Genomic DNA, 23,163 nt, shown 5'->3' on the forward strand with positions numbered 1-23,163 from the left:
AAAGCTCTCATAACCCAATTATTGCTCTTGTAAACATTCTTGCATTGTCCAGATATTGGGGAACACCTAATATCTAAACCATAACACTAAATAAATAATTTTTAATTTAATAATTATAGGGAGTTGATTATTTTGAACATGGCAGAGAACACATATTGATGAAAATTATAAAATTTATTTTCAATTTTCTAATGTCTTCCATAGGTGAGCACAAAGTTTATTATAGTTTTAATATAAGACAATTGGAAACACAGTATGTAAAATTGTTTTATTAGTTTTTGACTTCCAACAAAAAATTTGATGATTTATAATCAAAATAGTATATGCATTGTCTCAATTTTATAATCAAAGAATTATACTTACTAAAAGTAGAAATCTAATTATTCTCCTATATCAAATTAAAAATAATAATAAATATCCTCTATTTGAAAAACATCAAATCCTATGAGTCCAAAAACACCTTGGTGCAGTTTGCTACAGCTGTGGGATTGAGTGGCCATCTCTTTTGTCTTCAAAATTAGACTTTGAAAATGTGTTGTTCTTATGGGCATAAACAGATAAAATAAACAGAAGCCAAATCATCTCATATAACTTCAGAAATTGTAGATAATAAGTGATATTACCACAATCTAATCACTAAACAATCTTTAGGTTACTGGAAATCAGGATTTATTGCAACTTTAAATGAAAAAAAAATTTAAAGATAAGGGAAGTAAGCTACCTCGGAATATAAACACTGAAGCAAAGATCACTAACTGTAATTTTTTTTTTCCCCCTGTGGAAAGTTGTGTCATGATTTATTGTTCTCAGATACTCTTTGGTGCTAAATCATCTAATAAGTTCTCCATATAGTCCAAGTTGATTATGAGTTGAAGTGAGTTTTTATAAGGAGTATGACCTATATAAAAAAAAAAAAGTCTAAGGCTTTGTACGTAACTTTAACCAAATAAATTCTGTCTCTTCATTTTCACAGGGAAAAAAAAATTACATTTCTATATACTTCATGCCTAATAAGATAAATTGTCAAATGTGATTGCTCTTAAAGTCATTTTTACAGATCTACAACTTTAAGTGTTATTCTAATATACAATAATTAGATCACTGTGGCTTCTAGTCACCCAAATATCTTATATTTTATTACTATTCTATTGCCCTTCTATTTGCACCAAATATTATGATTACCTAAATTGTTTTCCTACAATTCTAGTAAACATCAATATAAAGAATTATCTAATATATAGTACACAAAATAATAAGGCATAATACATTAAAGACATAAACTCAGGATTTTCAGAAGCTAGAGGAAGAAGTTTTGGAAAATTTCTACAATTCACAAAGGCTTTGACTATTGAGATTCCAAAACATTTATTTACAGTGCATTTATAAAACAAACTCCTAAACAAACTCATTTCCACAGTTCTCAGGGAATCACATAAGAAACCTGGGTATTTTAAATCATTCTCAGATATGATTATTTCTTTAAGTTAGTCTTAGAATAATGGCAAAATAAATTATAGAAAAAAGGATAAAAATACGTGGAGAGCTAGCGTCCTATTTTTAACCAATTTTACATAGAAATTGAAGTACAAAAATATTTTCACTTGCTTAATTATTGGTAGTGGAAACCAGAGACTCAAAACTGTTCACATTAAATAAACATGCCTAGTGATGAGACAATACATACAGATTTTGGCACAACAAAATAGTCTATGTGAATTCCATATCATAGAGCTCTCTTTGAGTTTTATCTGTTAAAATTTTAAGATTGTTCTCTCTTTGCAGTGGCTAGTGAAAATTCTCCTGGCGTCCTTTGGGGATAGTTGGTTTTCAGCTCAAGGCAAGGTTCCATTTCCTTTGCAACATTTATGTTCACTGCCCAAGTGGCTTCCATCACATCTTGTTATTTTTGATGTTTTTCATTTTTGAAGATTTCTACAAGTAAAGAAAAGAAAAGAGGGGTCCATCAGAAATACGTATTGAATCCATCCAGGAAGGAAACCATCTGCTTTCAAGTACTCTTTGTAAGAGACTCACATGCATATTCTTTTCAGAAAAAAATTGGGAACCAAATAAGAAGAGCCAAAATATAAAATAAAATAAATGGAAGAGATGCAAATTCTGCAGATATTTGGTAGACATTTCTATGAGATAAGAGATAATACATAATTCCATTCCTAAAGTGTTTTTCAGTTGACAGAATGCTTTTCCATGCATTTTAGTTTATCCTCATTACAACTCTATTTTATGGGCAGTGCAAGGTAGGCCACAGTAAAGTTGTGACCTGCCAAACAAGTATACAGCTAGTAAGGGGTTGAAGCTGATGGTGATCTAAAAATATCTGATTCCAGATCAACACTCTGGCTGATGTCCTAGACCTGCAGAATATAACCACAGAGCAGGGAGTGGGCATCTGCACATGGGAAATTGAAGGTGGAGCTACAGGTCTCAAGCATAAGCTGCATGATGTAAAGCTCTGAGTTAACCTGTAGGCAAACCTGACACTAATACAATGTCCTTCCAGACTTTCAAGTACAGCAAATAGGAATTCCATCCTCCATTCCTTCCCACCAGGGCTTTGTGAAGAATGAGGATGAGTGCTTAAAAAGCCCCACTAGCAAACACTACAGTGGTCAAGAGGCACAGAGGACCAGAAACCTCCGGTTTGCCCATACCTTGATCATCCTAAAGACCATTTGAGTGCTGGCCACTTAAATGGACAGGAGCTCTCTTTATCTTTTGCTCCTGAATAGTCATGACCTAAAACAGCCTCCTTCCTTCCTTCCTTTCTTCCTTCCTTCCTTCCTTCCTTCTTTCCTTCCTTCCTTCCTTCCTTCCTTCCTCCTCTTCTTCTCTTCTCTCTTCCTCTCTTCTTCTCTCTTCTCCTTCCTTCCTTCCTTCCTTCCTTCCTTCCTTCCTTCCTTCCTTTCTTCTGTTTACCTCCCTTCCTTTCCTTTATCCTTTGAATTCTTTCTCTGCCACTAATAGTAGCATAATCAAAAGTAAGTTATCTAACCCTGTGGGCCTATTATTCATCTTTAAAAACAGGAGAGGGGCAGGGATAATAATGCCTATTTTATGAAGCTGCTACAAAAATTAAATAGATCTATAAATACAAAGAGCCTAAAACTGTCTCAATAACTCTTAGTAATTTTTATGAGTCATGTGAAACACGAAAATAAAATACACAGCTTTGTGACTTCTGAGGAGTTCACAGACTAATTGAGAGAAAAAAAAATTGATGTCAAAATAGAATTTCTCTGAACATGTGAACCTTCCTAATGACAAGAATTTACTTTCTTTGTCAATAACACTTCTCTGTGTTAACTGGGGCTGGAGTCTGGGTCATCAGTGGCTGATGGGGAAGATAGCCAGGGCCTTGTGTCCTCTTTCATTTAAGTCTCTCTCCTCATGATCCCCCAACTGCTGTCTTCAGATCTTTTAGATCTTTCTTAAATCACAAATATCAATACAACTAGCCACTGTAGAATATACATTATAGATAAGAGAAACAAGATTTTTAGGCAGTAGGCCCAGATTTAATTCCCACTTCTATTAGTTACTATCTTTAAGATTGTATCTTTCAAAAGGGATAACAACAGTATTTCTTACTTCACAATGTTGCTTTTCTTGCTGGGGGGAGATAAGGAAAAATGAAATAGATATATTGTATTACAAAGAAACAGAATCTGAGGACTTAGTTCTGATTCCTGAGACTACAACTCAATGGCGGTGCATTTTGAGGAATCTCTGAATTTCATTTCCTTATCAGTGAATGAAGTTTGATAATAATAACAACTGAATCATTGAGTTGAAGAAATATCAAATGAAATAATGGATCTGCAAGTGCTTTGTAAAACATAAAGTGCTACCGAAATATTACCTGCTATTACCATCTCACATGCACATAAAACTATTATAGGCCTGTGGTTAGAAAGTTCAATCTGTCATCTTGACAGTTATTAGTCTCACTCTCCCTTGTCAATAAGCTGATTTAAGATAGTACATAGTCAAGTAGAAAAACAGGAAGTGAGGAAATTAGAATAAATATGTTATTTCAAGGTGAGATAATGGGATTAACCATGTGAATTTTAGAGGGGGCTTTTTAAGTCACTCTCCCCTTCCTGAGCTGGCCCTATCATTAGCTAAGTGGGGATCTTCTACATAATATCCATACTCTGGTGGCCAGCTTATGGATACAGCAGAAGAGTTCACATAGGCTGGAAATCCTGTTCCTCATCACATTAACTTTCAAGAAATCTCAAAATGTGAAGGAACTGTTTTTTCACACAATTATTTGTTTTTAAACCCAAATTCATTTGAAACGCTTCTCTTTTTGAGGAATTCATCATCCATTCCTTTTGGAAGCATCCCAAGTTCAACCAGAGGTGGTTTCTTAAACTGCATTAAATATTTACCAAACCAAATACTTAGATGATAAATTAACTGAGGAATGCGGAGTCATATAGACTAAGTTCCATGAAGAGCAAGCCAAACACTTCAGCTATAGAAAAACAGGCTGAGTTTTATTTCATTTTTCTCTGTAAGACATATAAGCTAAAGAAGTGCCCTTTGATAGTCAGAATACATACTCTTGTAAAAATAACCTGTTGTTCAGGCCACAAAATGAAGTTATAAGCATAAAATCAGAGGGGTAATTCTTTGAACAAGAAGATTGAAGTGAAAGAATATCTCCATTTCCTCATATTTTAGAGGAATCAAATTCAAGTATATCTAAAATTGATTTGCATTCCCTTTTAAAGCCGACATTTCCTAAAGTGTTAATTTGAATCCATGCTTTTCACACCTCATGCTCCCTCTTGGGAACTTTGAGTGCCAGACTCCTAAAGTTGCTCAATCTGATGTAGAACAGTAAAACCTGCAGTCAGCCAGGCACCTTCTGTGATTGCATTCTATTCTGAATATTTCATGGAATCTATCTTCAACAGTTTCAACAGGATTTCCATCTATCTTCTCCTATCTGTACCAACCACCTACTTTCCTTTCTTTAGTACCTTTTGTAATGACATTGTTGGCTGAGTCTGAATAAACAAATGGTACACATTATTAGCTGCTGTATTGTTTCCCTCATTTGCAGTGATTAAGTGGGTACTGTACCATTGTTCAGAGATGAGTCATATTTGTACTCCTGGCAACTGTTTTTGCCTACAGAAAATACAATTAGATAATTACAAAATAGAAGTCTGGGGTTTATTTCTTTATTCGGTGTTGAGAACCTATAACAGGTCAGATGCTTCCTATAGGAGACAGCACCGAAAGCCATAATATGATCAGTAGAAGAAGATTAAACCAATTAGAGAAAGCAGCCTTGGTGAGCCTTCAGGATGGAACTCCTTGGAGTTTTTGAGAATCAGGTATGTGGCTGACACAACTAAAGCCATGGGATGGGGGAGGAGTGGAGAGGCTACTATGAATTCTGAGAGGAATTCTATGATTTGGCAAAGGTTTGATCACATTTACTCTGGCTTTTGTGTTGAGAATGGACACTATGGTACAAGGGCGGAAGCAAATAGACTAGTGGGGAAGACACTATAAAAATCCTGATGCGATGATGGTTGATTGTAGTGCATGACTTGGACTAAGTTGATAGAAGTGGATTAGAAAGGAAGTGGTTATATTTGAGATATCATTGAAAATTAAGTCAGTAGTATCTTGCCAGTGGAGTACATGTGATAAGAGACAATTTAAGAAAGAGGATTCACAACTCTTTTATTGCATTATTTTTCAAAATGGTTCATAGACACCCTGCATCAGCATCTCCTGAGAAATATGCTGAAATTGTTTCCTGGTACAGTTTAGGACCTCTGAATCAGACTCTCTAGAGTAAAGGTTAGTAAACTTTTTCTCTAAAGAACAAGAGAACAAACATGTCACAACTATTCAGCTTTATGGACAGAGCACTGAAATAGTCAGAGACAATATGTAAATGAATGAATGTGGCTAGGTTTCAATAAAACTTTATTTATAGACATTGAAATTTTAATTTTCTGTAAATCAGAAAGTATAATCTAATATATAGATTGTATGTTTATGTTTTTAAACCATTAAGAAGAATAAAATGTTTTAGCTTCTGGGCTTTACAAAAACAGGCAATGGCATAGTTTTGACTGAAAACATGAATGTAGAAAAATCCTAAATAAGTGTTTTTAACATTATTATTAAGTTTTTTTTTAATTTACAAAAACTCTTCTGTAAGGTAGACATTTTTTACTCTAATTTTAAATATTGCAAAACAAAATCACAAAGAATGAGTCATTCTTTGAATTAGAGTTCATTCAGTCTTGTGTCCGCCTGGTTACAAAGCCTTTTCAAATTCCACTGTACCCCACCACCTTGTGGAATATTCTTCCAGTGGATAATGATTCTGTTCAACCACAGCCTGAGTGGGAAGTAGAGTGAAAAGGAAAAGAAAAACATTGCTTTGTCTTGAGAAGTTTCTTTTTTCTTTTAATACTGTATATGGCTTTGCTTTTATAATTAACATTCTGCTGATGAGAGCTCCCATTGGTGAAGGCTGACGAGGAGGCTTGCCACAAAGAGCAAGCACTGCAGGAAATAAATTAATCTCCAGGGAAGAAGAGGGGCAAAGTTGTCAGTGCTCACACAACTGCCTAATAGGAAATGATATTTCAAAACTGTTCAAACAATAAGATGACTATGCTTCTCCCTCTAACATATTCTTAAAACATTCAAACTTCTGAGAAGAGGGTTGCTATTAAGATGAAGGATGATCATATAAAATTTTAAAGTCATAGGAAGTATGTTGTATCTATGACAGCATTCCCTAAAAGTGTAAAGGGAAGGGAATGATATCATTATTCTGTTTATATGATGAAAAATCTGCATTGATATTAAATTGAAGGAAGAAACAATATCCTATTGTACACTTTATGAAAAGCAAGAAGTGAGAAGCTTGAAGGCTGCAAACATAAAGAAAGGACAATGACATGATGCTAATAATCCTGATTTAATCAGCATACATTGCATATGGCATATTGAAATGCCACACTGTAACCCGTAAATAAGTACAAAATAAAAATAAATGATTAAAAAATAAAAAAAAATAGAACTATCATTTGGCTCAACAATTAAAAAATTAGCATGAAAGCCATACTGGCTTTTTTGTTTGCCAAATTAAAGTTCTCCTTTTTTTTTTTTTTTGGTATTAGAGATTGAACTCAGGGACACTCAGCACTCAATTACTAAGCCACATCCCCAGTCCTATTTTGTATTTTATTTAGAGACAGGGTCTCATTGAGTATCTTAGTGCCTTGCTTTTTGCTGAGGGAGGCTTTGAACTCTTGATCCTCCTGCCTCAGACACCTGAGCCTCTGGGATTACAGACTTGGACCACTGGGCCATGCAAAGTTATCCAATATTCTGAATGACAAGATTTCCAGTTTTTAGCATAAAAATAACTATTGGACTTAGAAAACTATTTATAATAACAGTGGACCATAGTTATTCCTCTATTAAAACTGAGAAACCATAATGTATTTTATGATAATGTTATTGAAAGTAACTGACTTTGGATAGTATATAATCAGGTATTTGATCAAGGTCTTAATATGGATCCCCACCTTATCTAATTATCTAGTCCTAAGAGGGAACTGATTTATGTTAAGGTTTTGATATGGGGGTGTCCCTTCAAAACTTCATGTGCCTCTGCAGGAATACTGAGAGGGCAAATAATTAGATTATGAGAGATGTAAATTAATCAGTCCATCCTTTTTTGAATGGACAGAGTGGGTGGTAACTATAGTGAGGTGGGGCATGACTAGAGGAGGCGGATCACTTGAGGCATTCTCTGGAAGGGCTGTTCTTCCCTGTAGCTCCTTTCTCCCAGTCTACTTCACAACCCTACCATGAGCTCAGTGGCTTTCCTCTGCTGGGTCCTTCCCCCATTATGTGCTCCTCTCTCTGGGCCCAGAGACATGGAGTCAGCTATGTATGGACTGAGATCTCTGAAACTGAATGCCAGATTAACTTCTCCTTCTTTAAGTTGTACTTGTCATGTGTTATCGTTATGGTGACAAGAAGCTAACTAAAACAGAGATTGGTACTGAGAAGTGTTGCAGCTATAAAAACTAACCTGACCATGTGGTTCAGAAGCTTTTGGAAATAGTTTGCAGAAGATACTTGGAAATGTTTGGAAATGCAGGTTGGAAAAGCCTTAGAATGTTGTAATTGGAGTTTAATTGGCAATTCTAGAGAGAGCTCAAAAGAGAAGAATAAAGGTAGGACTGCAGAATGCACTTACGAAGTTTTAGAGGAAAATGAAGACTCTACTAGGAATTCAAGTAGAGGTCACCATTAATGTTAAAGAACGTGTCTATATTTTCCCCTTGTACTGAGATTCTGAGTGAGGTTTTATTTTTAAATGATGAAATATTTAATCTGGTGGAGAAAATTGCAAGGTAGCATGCTAAGAGCCATAGCCAAATAGTAATGATGCATGGCATTTTTGGTTGAAAGGTGATGCTAGCAAGCCATTGAGATGATATGATTATGTTAAGATCTGCATTCAAATGGATATTAGATCCCTGCTGTCCACCTTGGCCTGCTACTTTGGAGCTCTAGCAGGACTCCCAAAGAGTTCCCATTGGTTGGGAAAGTGCGGTAGGAGGGAATTCCGGAGGAGGAATTTCCTGTTGGGGTAGTGTGGCCGGAGATAACACCACGTGTGTGGGTTGGCAATTTTCCCGGGAGCATACAGGGTATTGGCGGGAGTTTTAAAAATAAAGTTTGTTCCTGTTTGAGTGGCTCGTGATTTTGTGCCCAGCCAGACTGCGGCAGTAGCACAGCATTCAGTCAGTGGCATGGATATTACTGGCAACTTTTAGCCAGGTTTACTATGAGAATTGGGAACTGAAGGAAGAGTTTAAGGATTTTAAAAACTTGCCATTTGGCCAGAAAAGTAAAGTAAAGCTGGGGCCAAGGAAGCTGTGCTTGAAGAGATTACAACCCTTAAGAGATGCTAAGTACTTTGCTCAGAAACCACATGCTTTGATGGCATCTCAGGTATTTGTAAGGTCACACCCACAGGCTCCAGGGTACATAAGCCAAAATCCCTCCAAAAGGAGATCATGAGATCACAATGATTCCCTGCTCATACAGTGGGGCCTAGGAACTCTTTTCACCTTACTGAGTTGAGCAGACACTCAGAGGCAACTACAGATAGGATGCCAGGGGACCCAAGTATTGTGCAAGTTGTCATCTACATGGTGCTGGTTTTACAGAAATGCAGGTTGCTGGAGTTAAGGGGTCATGAAGGCTTCGATAAAGATTTCAAAGGAAGGCCTTGGAGGCCAGGCAAAGTTTCGCATGGTTGGAGTCCTCATCGGCTGCCACTGAGAGGTCAATGTATGAGTTGTGGAGGTGAAGCCAAAGCTGGAATGGATACCCCAGGAATGAAAAGATACCAGTAATGTGAATTTCTCAGAGAATCTGCTGGCTGTGGAGACAGACAGGCTAAAAGAGAGTCCATGTGCCTACAACCAGCAAGACCAAAGAGGCAGGGCTGCCCAAGTCATTTTGAAAGTACTTCATGTAGCCATGTGTCCTAGAGGATGAACACAGAGTTAGAGGCAGAGTTCTAGGACCTATTTGCTTAGCTAAGTTTTGGTCTTGCTTTGACCCCAACTGATTTCTGTTTTAGTCAGCCTGTGTCACCATGTCTAAAATATTATATAAGTATTATATAAATTAAAAAAAGTTTATATTAGATATTTAGATTAAACTAAATCTCAGTAAAAAAACTTCTTTACATTCTTATAGATCTATTCTCTATTCTCTACCCTCCCCTCTTGGCCTCAGCAGAGTACTTTCCTATGGAGCTTGTTTCCTCTCACCTGTTTAGTTTCCCAAAATAAGGAGGATCCTAGATGTGGAGTATCACATATATGTGAGTTTTACCCAGAGATGAGACAGTTTGAGCTCAATAATCTCAGCCTGTTTTGATATCAGAATAAGCTATTGAATCAAAAGCTTTCAGAATTAACAGGGCATGAAGATTACCTTGTGTGCCTCCTGGTTTGATGAGGAAAGTAAAGCTCAGAGAAAGCAAATGACTTATGAAAAGCTACATATTCAGGTTTTGGCAGAGCTGATACTAGAACTTAGGGTACTGTTTTTTGGTTTTGGGCTCAAGGTTCTACGCACTGGTTGACTTGTCTAATTTATGGAAGATTTCATCTACAAATTTGGGATAATTCAAAGAACACAGTAGAAACTCCAAAAGGAAGGGAATTGCAAAAGAGAAAATGAACCAGGAGAGTACAAAATTTGCTTGACAGAAAGATTTTATTCAGGGGGAAAAAAAAGCACATTTAAAAAATCATACTTTCTGGCAAAGATTTCGGTTTCTAGAGGGACCCACAAGTAGGAAAATGAGAATGGCTCCTATTTGGCCAGAAAAATCACCAGAAGCAATTGTAGTAATTACTGAGTGACCCACATAATAACCAGCTCCTCCTCATAACTAAGCAATAATCCTCTTTTACCAAATGACTTTGCCCTTGGCTTAAGAAAGCCACCTTATGCACAGTCAAGCCCTGTCTCAGGGACAGCTGTACCTTATTATTGACTGGTGCAGGGGGTATAGAGGCCTACCCTAATTTTGGACAACTCTCAAGACCCCCACTCCACAACTGCCTTGGGGACTTTCTGAGGTCTTTGTTGTGACTATATCATGATTCACCTTCTCCCTCTGCCCATACATACTTCTCTTATTCTGCCTTTGTTGTTGTTGTTGTTGTTGTTGTTGTTGTTGAGAACATTTCCCAATAGATTTTCCATTTGCAAATCAACGCAGGGAACCGGATATGCACCAAACAGCTTAATGCAAACATTTCTACTTAACACGTGTTATCTACTAAAAATAGTTGTTTAGCTGATTAACCAAAGAAACCTTGTGCTTTCCTGAGATATTGCTTCTGAGGCAAGAAGGATAAATAGTCCATTAGAGAGAATCAGATCATCCATGTGTCTCCAATGTTTCTTAGACTCAGAAATTAGAGATGTTGCCAAAGAGGGCTTTTCATTCCTTCCCATGTCAATAGCATTAACAAACGCCATACAGTTTCCATGAGGATATAGTTCTCAAAAGAGAAAAAAAACCAAAACCCTGTATACCGAAACTCATGGACTGAGAGCTACAATATCAGATGACTATAGCCAGCACTTTGTAGAGATGTTACAGGGAAGCAAAGTTGTCTTGAGCAACCAACTCACAAAGAGTCAGTGGTTAACTACTATAGCGATGACTATTTTGGAGTTTATCAGATGACTATACTAACTTTCATTTATTTGAACCAAAATAATCTTGAAATTAGCCTGTGGTGTATATTAACCGAATTTGACAAATAAGGACATAGAAAGTATAGTAAATTGCTCTTGGTACACAGCAAGTTGGGGAGAGAAAATTTAGACCTAGGATTCTCAGTTTAAACTTCAAAGGTCTGAACTTTACCCTCATGCCACTTATTCATGCTATATAAGAAAAGTATACTATTATTCATGGGCAAAACAACATGTAAAGTTAGTGATAATGTTCTTAAAATAAGATGTGAGCATCACTGAGCCATCAGAATGAATTAAGATCCACAGAAGAAGGTCATCTGAGATCTGGTGAAACATTTTCATCAGTTTCTTAGTGAAAGGAGCTCAGCTGACAGCAATGGTCTAGAGTTATAGTTTATTATACTTCTGGCTGTGTGGAGTCAATTGTTATTATATAATTCATGTTCAGCTGTTCACAGCAAGACCTCCAAGTTGTTTACACTGAATATCTTGATTAAAAAATTCCCTCTAGTAATTATTGATGCATATTTGAAAAGGTTCTATCTCATCTAATTGAAAGAACGGATCTGAGGGAGCACGATCAGAAAAACAGTACCCCACCTTAATTAAGCTTTTAAAATTTTTGTTTTTTCAGTATTTGATATGCTATAAAGATTCTGCAACCCACGATTCTCACCAAAAGAGAAACTTAGAAAATGAACAACTCTTGTCTACAAGGAAGCTGGGAGTGGAGGCACATATGTAATCCCAGCTGCTTAGGAGGTTGAGGTAGGAGAATCGTGTGTTCAAAGCCAGCCTCAGCAATTTAGGGAGGTCCTAAGCAATTTAATGAGACACTGTCTCAAAATAAATCGATAAAAAGTGTTGGGGATGTGGCTCAGTGGTTAAGTGTGCCTGAGTTTAATTCCTGACACACCACACACACACACGGAAAAAAAAAAAAAAAAAACAGGAAAAGCTGAGAGAGCCTCTTATTTTTCCACTCTGAACACAAAGGAGGCTACTGCATATTCAGAGATGAACTATCCACACCAAGTAAGGTAATGTTAAATATGAATTTAATTAGTTATTTTGTACATGAAGTCACATATACTATATTATATGAGGTACAAAATAAAGCTTGAACATTTTTGTTTTGGTTTTATTTTACTTTTATATTTTTATGTATGGAGTTGTCACATAAATATAATTCATAATGAAGAAAGATTCTATAATTTATTGCATTTAAAAATGGGAAAAGAAGTAAATATATTGCCCAGATGTGCATATAGGGTAATTTCTAAGTAAATCCATATTGGAATAATCTTAAGAATGGACATTTTGTTTTACTCTCTTGAATGAAGTTAGGAAATTTCACTTGCTTAGAACCATTACTTTAATTCCAGTTTCTTTTTGTCTTTAAAAACATCACTTGCAGGCGTATGTTGAAAGCAGGTGCTTCCCTGGTTTATGACATACTCTGCATTATTCACTGAGTACAGAGAACCATGGCCTTGGCTGTAGTCTCCCAGAGATGCACACGCAAGGAAAGATGAGATACCGAGTTTCTCTATGATTGAAACAGAAACTTTGATCTCAGGAATTGTGTTATCTGGTATTTTTTAGGATCCATAATCTTAAAGGAAAAAAAAATAGTTTCCAATGAATTAATAATGGCTTGAGACTCAACACACGGCAGCAATTTTCACCGCTGAGGTTGTTTCTTTTATAGTCACACTTGATTAGTATTTGAAATGTGGAGGAATTGCAATATGCATGGTTTTCAAAGTCCTTTACAGAATTTCATTTTTATCACTCAGAGAGAGTCAATGAAAAGGTAATAAGAACAGCTCTATGGGATATTTTTATAGGAGTGTCAGAAGCCAGTAAGCTAACTACATGAAAGAGCTCAGATTGTACAGACAGGGTTTGGAGCAGAAACACTTCAGAGACTTTATATCTAGTGTTTTGACTTTTACATGTCCTTGGAGAAAAAAGTGTGCTAGCTACAAAACCAAATAAGGAGGGAAAAGGAACAAACTGTATGCTTAAGAATAATTACAGTTTCAATTTTCCTTCAAACTAAATGTGAAGTTTCAATATAAAGTGTAATAGACACTGGGCTGGTTTGTGTATCTAAAATATTGCCAGAAATGAAAATTCTTATTTCCTTGCTAAGTCATCTCAAATTTCCACCATATGGAAGTGAGTCTGGGTAGCTTAATTGAATGCTATCAACTTCACAAGTCCATTTGTTTTTGTTTTGCCCTCAGTACACAGCAAGAATATCAGATCATCATCACTATAAACTAAACCTTTGTAATTCAAGTCTGCATTAGATTTCTTATCTGACGCTTTTTAAGATTTAAAAAAATCTCAATTATTTTAACCTCTTTTCAAGGCATGAATTTTTCTTTTTCATTCTTCTGGAAAAGATGTCAAGATATTATTTTCATGACAACACAAGCAATCTTAAAAGAAAATACTTCCTTACTAACAAAAAACATAAATGAGCGGGAAAAAAATTGGTAGTGGAAAACAATAAAGAGTCCCATCATTATTGTAAGTGTGTAGTGTCATGCTGCACTTAAAACTTCAGTGAGAATTTCAGGGCAAGGAAGTCACTTTGGCTAAGCCATGTATTCCAAACAAAATGGTAGGAAGAAATTGTATATGGTGTGTCTTTTGTAGACAATTGAAACCACTATCTTGTAAGCTTAACTGACCTGTAGTAACATTGGCGCTGACTACTGCCATGATCCCTGCTTGCTCTTCTCTCTCTCCACATTGGCCAAATCATTCGGACAACCAACTGGTACTCTTGAATCCAGGCCAGCTTGATTTGAGTGAAGTTTCTTGGACACACCTACATGGTGACTCTGAAATGACACAGGCCAGCATGATTGATTTTACAAGTAAATTATCAGTCCAAAATAAATGTTTCCCAGAGATATGACAAGGATAAACACTTATCATATGGCAAGTCATTTCTGTATGTCTTAAAGAGAACAGTCTATATGTCAAAGTAAGTTATAAATTATAAGTTCCTCAATATATTTTGATAATTTAAGTGTAGAATTTTTAAGGCCATCTAAGTGGCTAGAAGAAGTTGTTTGGCACACACAAAAAAATCATTTTCAAAGACTTTTTTGTATGTGTTACTTTTTTCCTTATGAAGGCTTAGAAAATATTTTTAATTTAGAGCATTTTAACTGGTTTTATTTTTATAGTTAAATAATACAGACCTTGTTATATGTTACATATTGTTTAACGAAGAGTGGGTATCATTTCTGTATTATCTGTACTCTTTACATAAACTATAACATCTATTTGAAATTTACATATATTTTTATCAGCATCTTGAAAAGCTGAGAAACTCTTCTAGTCAGCTTAAGAATAATAATTCATTGCATAAATCAATTATATTGTATAAATGAATTATTAAGGCACAATATCAATGGCCCCTATAACTCATCTCACACATAAGAGATGTCATAGTGCTTGACATTCCACTGACATATTTTATACTTTAAAAGGATCATCAGATAGGAAGACCTAAATAAGAAATACAGCTGAGGAACTTTGATTCATACCCAGATTCAGACTAGAAGAATATCAGTTTGAATGTAATTACAAAATATTTGAAGATTCATAGTCAAAATTAGCCACATCAATTTTGGCCATCTACATTAGTTTGTCTCACTAAAGGATAGAATAATGAGCAACTTTTCTCTAAAGTTCCTTCTACCGAATAGTATAGCATTAAATTAATTAAAGATTGATTGTATAAAATCAAAGGCTTTTAAAGCTTGGAAAGGGCAAATAAGGAAATTAGAGTTCAGTGTGATTAAATAATTCACCCGTATTAGCAAAATGAATAGTGTCAAGCCTCAGGGATTTGTCTCCTGACCCTTAGTATGGTGCTTTTTTGTCATCCTACGATTGATCTGCTGAGCTTTTCCCTGCAGGGGACTGGTTGCACTGATGGGCCCAATTCTCCACTATCTGTATCCATGTCCTTTACATGAAATTTTGCAGAGCCATTTAAATCTGGGTTTTATCTTGTCCATTGGCTTCTTCTGGACCAACAGCATATTTACTGAAATGGAGGCTTAAGAGACGCTTGCACAATTTGTTTTGCTCATGCTTATACTTCCACTAGGCCATGAGAACGTGACCTGTGTAGATCGAGATGGAGCGGGGTTAGGTTATCAGTTGCCTAACATGAGGCAACTGGCAGCCAGAGGAGCCTAGACATTTTGAAACTAGACATTTTGAATCAGGATAGAGTCCTATTACCCTGGTGTTGAAGACTGAACACCCAGGAAATGCCAAGGCAAGAGCAAAAAGGTTAATTTAAAGAATAGAAGAGAGAGCGAGAGCCAGAGTGAGAGCAACCTCTGGAGAGGTGGGAGTGCAGAGCTGGTGCCTGAGAGAGTAGGGTGTCTTGTCCAGATTTCAGGTTTCCCTTCTTCTAATGCCCCCTCCTCCCATTCCACCTTCTTGGTGACCAGAAGGGCAGGAAAAAAGCCAATCAGGGGATAGTTCTCCCTATTTTCCATATCTGCCCAAAATGGCAGAAAAGGAGCCACCCAAAGGGTATTCATTAACAACTGCTTGCTGGGAGGAACAATTCCCTAGTGACCTTGGTAAAAGGTGAGGAGAAGGGAGAGAAGTGTTCTGGAGGTATTAACATTCCATATCCTTTTTTAAAAAAAGTTATTCATTTATTTACTCATTCATTCATTCATTCATTCATTCTAATTAGGTATATATGACAGCAGAATGCATTTTGAATGAATACTGTATGTAACTGCACCAGCTCCCATCTTCCCTGGCCTGACCAGATCACCTATCTACACTGACTACCTGTCCTTTGTTCTTACTTCAATTTGAGCAAAACCTGTCCAGTTCACCTGAAACCAGCTCAGTTTGGCTAAACCTGGCTAAAACACAATCTCATGAACTAAGTGTATTTTGGGCTTGTATGTCATTAAGTCTTTTTGGTGGCCATCCAGGATTGTGTGATAGTAGATAATTGGTGCATTCAACAACCAATTATCTATATTTTCTCAGACACTGGGTGTGATATGAGAACGCAAATATAAAAGTGACCTAGTTTCAGACTCTAATTTGTTCAAACAAAATTTCTTAAATTGTTTAAGCAGAGAATTAAAATAAGAGTATGGTAAATCATTTGTACATAATTCTCAAATTCTTTTTCTAATGATAATGTGTCCTAGTGATATTACCGGGACAAGTCAGAAGATCAGAGTTTGAACATTGATATTAACTAGAATTAAATCACCACACTTGTTTACATTTGACTTATCCACAGCCAATGAAAAAATCTATCAGCCAGTATGACTTTTAAAATATATTGTCAGGCACACATTATCACACAAATTTTGAAGAAAAATGGATTCAACCAACATTTAAGTATCCTCCTGATTTTGAATTAGATATCTTTGGAAAATGTATTAGTTTCAAGTTATTAGGTATTAAATCATAGTTTCTTAGTATTGAGAAATGAACTGAAGAAGGAATGTACTTAATGACTTTGCATGTCAAATTCAAGTAATAACATTACAACATTGAGGGGAAATCTAACAGTTCATGTAAATTATGCATCTTACATTCCATAAAGCAATGAAGAAATACTGAATTCTAAAAAGTTCTTAAACCCTTTGTCATGAAAGCCCAATGAGAGAAAATAAGCACTTGGTCGGAATGGGGTCAGTTATTATTACAAAGGTCCTGTGCTTCATGGTACAAACCTCTGGCAGATTGGACATTTTAAAAAGATATTAATATTTCAGACATTAAGAACTCCTCTTTGCTGAAAGCAGTCCCCACACTGGAGTCTCTGCTCATCAAGCCCTGTCAGATTACCCAGCCATTTCTTTGCTTTATGTATTATATCTAGGCTCCTGTGACCTAAAGGGAGGTAGCTTTCTCTCAAGCTAGTAACCCTTTCCAATTTTTCATCTTGTTTACCTCCTCAGCCTCTCCTTCCACTTCCCTGCATCTCTGCATCATACTGAAACATTTATTTTCTGTTACAGTAAAATTCTCTCAGTGCTCCATTCTTCATTGCTCTGTGCCTTTCATTAACTCCCAACTCTCTCCCTTCTCTCACCTCTTTCCTAGTGCTCAAATTCTTCCACTGTGCCTTTAGAACTTTGTCCCATGGTTTTCAACCTTCACTGACTATTCCACTTTCAGAACATGTTTCTAACTAATTGGCTAAATCCCTATTCTCCATTGAAGACATCACTTGTCTTGCAAGTGAGGATGACTACTTTATTCTTTTACATCCTGGTTATCCTCAGGTTCATGCTCTCCTCTTCCTGAGTGCTAGCCATTGCATCCTTACCTCCTTGCTGAATTGATATTCCCATAATGTTAATCAGTAACGAAATACCTGAGAAAAATCAGGTATAAAGAGAAAAATGGTTTTGAGATCACAGATTTGGAGGTTTCTGTCTGTGATCAAGTGGTCCTGTTGTTTTTTGGGCCTGTGGTTCAGAAGCACATCATGGCAGGAGAACATGGAGGAGGAAGCCTATTAACCTTATGGTCCAGACACAAAATAGAGAAAAAGAGACTGGCATCCTGCAATCCTTTTTGAGGGCATGTCTTCAATGATCTAAAACCTCCCACTAGGTGTCACTTCTTAAATGTTACCACCACTTTCCAATGGCACCAAACTGAGAACCAACTCTTTAACCCATGAGCTTTTGTGGAAACATTCATTACTCAAATTATACCACCCACCATCTAGCTGTGTACCATCTCTCTTCTTGTTGGTATCATCTGTCTACTAATCTCTACTCATCATGCATCCTTCATAAAAACACTTTGGCAACCGCATTATTGCTGTCCCTTTTAGCTTCAGTGTAGCCATAATTCTAGATGACATCCACATATATATAAGTATCTTTTTCAATACTCCAATTGGATTTCTTTATTGCAAATGAACTTTTAATTTCTTTACCTCAGCCTTCCACTACCAAAGTCACATGTAAAATTTTTCATCACCTTAAATGTTTCAAACCCCCAAATTACTAAGTGGCCATCTCCTATTCTCACTTATTTTCTCAACTCCAGACAAATATCCTATCTCTAAGACAGCTTTGTCCATGACTTCATTGAGACCTGAGATCCACCAATCCCCCTACATTCTCCATATGCATTGGGCTCTTGCTCTTTTTTCCCCCCTTTCTTCTCTATCCAGCATCCATTCCAGTTCAAAAACTTCAATTTGGCTTATAACCTGCCAGAATTTATCTTGTTCTGCCCAATAGCATCTGACATGTCTAGTTACTCCCTCTCCTGGATCTCTGATGTTCTTCTTCCTATCACTTGAAGTACTCATTCTGATTTGCTGGACCAATCTCTTTTATCTAAATATTGAGTGTTAGGCATTCTCGAGGTATTGTTATTTACATAGTTTTCTCTTTATCATCCATAGAGAAATTTAACAATGCCATAGTTTAATTAATCATCTACATGTTTATGACTCTAGAGGGGCGATCTGCCTTATTATGAAATAGGATGAGGGTGAAACGCCATGGTAAATATTCTGAACTCCAACTCTAATGTACTTTCCACTCCACAGTCCTACCTATCTCTTCCTTCCTGTCAGAAGGTTTGGGTATTCCATTATCCTGGAATATTCTTCAACTCTTTTCCCTTAATTTTACTAAATCTTGAGTTTCTACAAGTTTTCTCTTACCTTATAAATTTTAGACAGAACTCTATTTTCTATTTGAGTATCTTGTACTTCTACTATGATACAATTTTCACAATTATAATCAAATAATACCTGGTTTCATGTTTAATATATCTCTCCCTAATTAAAATATAAACACCCTTTGAAAGTAAGGACTATGCTTACACTATCTACTGTCCTCATTTTTTAATTTGAGTGTCCTAACAGTTTTAGGTTTTAAATAACTACACATTAAGTAGATGGATAAATCCATGAATCATGTGTGAACTTCATTTCTATGATGCATTTTTTTAGCCACATATCAGTGATTGCTGTGTAGTCACACATTATACACAAAAACAAAGCTGTATTATATCCAAAAAGTGTTCCTAACAGTACTACTTATTGTATAAATGAAAGGCATATATGTTTGAAGATGTTTTATCTGTAAAAATACATATTTCAAATCCTGTATTTTTAAATAAACTTATTAGTGTAATCACTGCAAACATTATAATTATGTAATGCCCCATACATCTTCGATTCAAATCAGATTGACCAACTATCAATGGCAACTATAAATCACAATAATTATCATGTTAGAAAAAGTGAGAATTGAGAATTAAGAGTGTTCACACAGTAGCCCTAGACATGAGAAAGTGTCCTGACAACAATTGAAGAAATAAAAGTATCAGTCACTGGTTTGATGTCAAGTCTTCAACCTGCAGGTAGGTCCACAGGAAATTGATAAAATATGTACAAAGAATGGATGGGAACCTGGATAAATCTGAACTGGCTTTTGCAATCACTCTATAGTTGTACTTCAAAATTGAATTCTGTGTAGTTTCCATTTAAGTAATCATTAGAAATGAGTTTTTAGGGTCTTGCTAATATAAAATGGCTATTAAATTATTTTTATGTTATTATTGGTTTATAGTTTCCATGTTGTTTTAGTGTTTCCATTGAATAATAATCCAACTACAAAGTACTAAATGTATATCTCATAAACAAAGAAAGGAACAAATGAACATCACCCCCAAAATATGTTAATTCATATATCCATTAAAAAGAATCAAAGGATTTCCCCCAAATATTATACGTAAGTTAATTTTGTTGGATAAAAATCATACTTTTCCAAACATTTTTTTTTGGAGATTCCTAGTTCACGATATGATATTCTTTGTGTCTCTTCTCTCCAAAGACCAGTAGGCTTGTTTTTCCTGAGAGAGCTATGCAGGACCTGTCTTGGGCAGGGATGAAATATTGTTCATATTTAAAACAAAATAAAGTGTCCCAGATAATGTACATTCCTTTTTACTTTGTAAAAATGCAATCATCTTCTAACTGACTATAAAAAGGTACATCCTTCTTTGCTTATAGAAACAACTGTTCCATGGTCTATACTTTTTCACTTCAGAAAGTAAATTTAAGTGATAGTTCAGAAGAAATTTCATATGACATTTGAAGACATTTTTCATTAACTTTCTGAGAACTAAATTTGATTTAAAACAAAATTAATAGCCATAATTCGGATATTATGCATTACATTAAAGTAAAGAAGGATCAAAAAGGAATCATAAGTAATATAGGCTTGTTCGGCATATTTAAAGTATCATTCCAAAAGAAAATGCACTCCTTTATATCATGTGTCTTCACTGTGTGTGTGTGTGTGTGTGTGTGTAGGAGGTGGTCTCTTTTTTTTGTAGTTGTGATATGGTTAAATTACCATAAATAATTTAATAATTTAGAAGACCATTGAATTGTTTAAAGAAAAAAGAAAAAAACTTAGTGAGCACACACAATTATGTGTCATTTGTCTTCCACTATGTCTTATACGTATATATGTGTGTATTTTCTATTGTTATATGATTGAGTGACCATAAATAATTTATAAGATTAGTAAGTGATTTATAAAAACACAAGAAATTTCTCATTGTGCATTATAAATATCCAATTTAATGGAGGCTGATTTTTTTTTTCAGTTAAGTATTTAAACAAGCAAGAATGTAAACTGCGAAAGTAATCTAAATCTGATCATCCACAAAGTCCTTTCTTTCAGACAGTATTCTCAGGTTTCATATAATTATCCATATATACTCTTAAACTGTCTTCTTTGCACAGAACAAATTATTCTTTACATCAATTAAAAGACAATGCTTTGGAGCTTACTCCACCAGATTCCGAAGGCACACCGTCTCTTGACACCTCTCCCGTTTTCTGCAGCCATATGTTGTTTTTAGAAGCTTTGCTCAGGCTTGTATTTTTAGGTGTCACTTCATCAGCCCATTAGAATCATATCCACTTCTTCTCTTCTCCCCAGAGCTTTAGAATGTGGCCCTCTCCCATGAAACTGCTTGCTGGTTTCATTCACCCTTCTCAGGAAGTGTTCCTCACCCACTAACTGTGAACATCTTCAAATGGACCTTGCTGGCTGAACTTTACTCTGGTGGTGGATCAGGGACTTCACCAGAAGTACAGGCATAGACATGTGATAGGATATGAGACATCTTTGAGCCCAATTGTGGTTGCCAGATGGTATAGACCTGTCTCTCTTCTGCCTATTCCAAGTATCAGCACAAAGTCAGACATATGAAAGAGCTCGGGTTTCTATGTGCCCTGCCCTTTTCCTTGGCTCATAGAAGCCGCAGTAGTCCTATCAGAAAGAAAGATGCTTGGATAAGGGAAGCTTTGGAGCAAGGTGGTAGGTGAATAAGATCCTCTGGCATCTCTTCCCACAGACACACTAGGTCAAACATCTATTGTTATACCAAGGGCTAAGGATATCAGGTGAGAGACCACTCACTGGGCTGCTGTTAGTGTAACAAATGTATTGAAGAAGCCAGGGAACAGAGAGAGTTGCCTGAGCTACCCCTCTCCCAACTCCAAGCATCCCAGGATGAAAAGAGGCACCTCCCCCCAGGATATGAGAAAGAGAATTAAGTCAGGGCCTTAGATCTGAAACCTAGTACCAGGCCCATAGAGGAGAAATCTAGTGCTGGAAAAAGTCCTATAACCAGGCCAATACTTGCAGACTAAGCCTCTGGAATTGTCTTATGCTGGAGGACTGACAGCTTCTAACACCCTTCCCCCAAACTTAGATGTCAGAGTTAGGCATGTGACTACTATTGCTGGGGAGCAGAGCACAGAAGCTAACATAGGCCTCTGTCTCAAAGTCAAGGGTCAAGCCCAACACAGTGAGATCCAGCACCTGGTACAAAATGTAAGTGACCATGTAAGGAGACCAGAATTCACAAAGCCTCTAGACAGGCTTAACATCAAGTACAGACCTATGCACTGGCAGGAAGACACAAGGCTTGCTGAACTTGGAACAGACCTGGAGCAAACCCACTATCCTCCTGAGGCTATGTATGCAGGATTCTGTAGCTGAGACTCATGGACATCTCAGGTTAGCATCAACTTTGGTTGTAAAGGGACTGTCTCTACCACCAGCTGCCAACCTCATGCAGCATATCTGTTGAAGTCTAACCCTGGGTAGATCCTCAAAGCCTCCAGCTCTAGATCTGCCTGTGGATAGGGCCTCCAGAATAGCTCCAAATATAATTCCACTCTAGTTATCATCACCTGTGGCTGGTTTTAGTAGTCTTGGGCCATGAGTCCATATTAGAAACAGACACCCTAAGGCAGCATGGGCCTTGGTTCTAAGACAGTGTTATGCTGGTATTAATGGGCTGTGGGCTCATGTTTTGACAAAACTTGGCAATTTTAGTGTCCATAGGTGACATAGATGCTTAGGTTTGGTGTATTCACAGTGACTGGATTCAGATCTATTCCAAATCCCACAGTATCTGACCACAAGCTGGTAACTACAGACATGGCATTTGGACCAATGGTGACACCCGCTTAAATGAAAAGAATACTATTGCTAGGTACTCTCCTATTTCTTTCTGAATAATACACCAACATTATATTTGGAAATAACCTGGGCTTGGATTTCCCTCTGGGATTGAAACAGTGGCAACATACAACAGCTAACTCCTGGGTCTTGGTGACATCTGGTGCTGAAATACTGGAAGTGACAACAGTATCAAGATAATAATCATCCTGCTCAGAATTTATGGGAGCAAGGTGATGCAAGGGCGTTTCTATATATACAAATCAATAAACATAACACACCATATCAACAGAGTAAG

At 36.4% G+C, this 23,163-nt stretch overlaps 1 protein-coding gene across 2 annotated transcripts in view; it reads right to left on the minus strand.

Annotated features, from left to right (window-relative positions):
* Positions 1-1,348: 1,348 nt before the first annotated feature.
* Themis (thymocyte selection associated) overlaps positions 1,349-23,163 on the minus strand; it is a 192,620-nt gene continuing 170,805 nt past the window's right edge. For both annotated transcript variants that reach the window (XM_048797997.1, XM_048798002.1), the window contains exons 5-6: positions 14,025-14,177; positions 1,349-1,932 (exon numbers count right to left, since the gene is read on the minus strand). In XM_048797997.1, the coding sequence (XP_048653954.1) occupies positions 14,046-14,177 (132 nt within the window). In that variant the 3' untranslated portion in view covers positions 1,349-1,932; positions 14,025-14,045. The remainder of the gene's footprint in view (positions 1,933-14,024; positions 14,178-23,163) is intronic.

The sequence above is a fragment of the Marmota marmota genome, unplaced genomic scaffold (assembly GCF_001458135.2).
Source record: "Marmota marmota marmota unplaced genomic scaffold, marMar, whole genome shotgun sequence".
Classification (NCBI taxonomy): domain Eukaryota; kingdom Metazoa; phylum Chordata; class Mammalia; order Rodentia; family Sciuridae; genus Marmota; species Marmota marmota.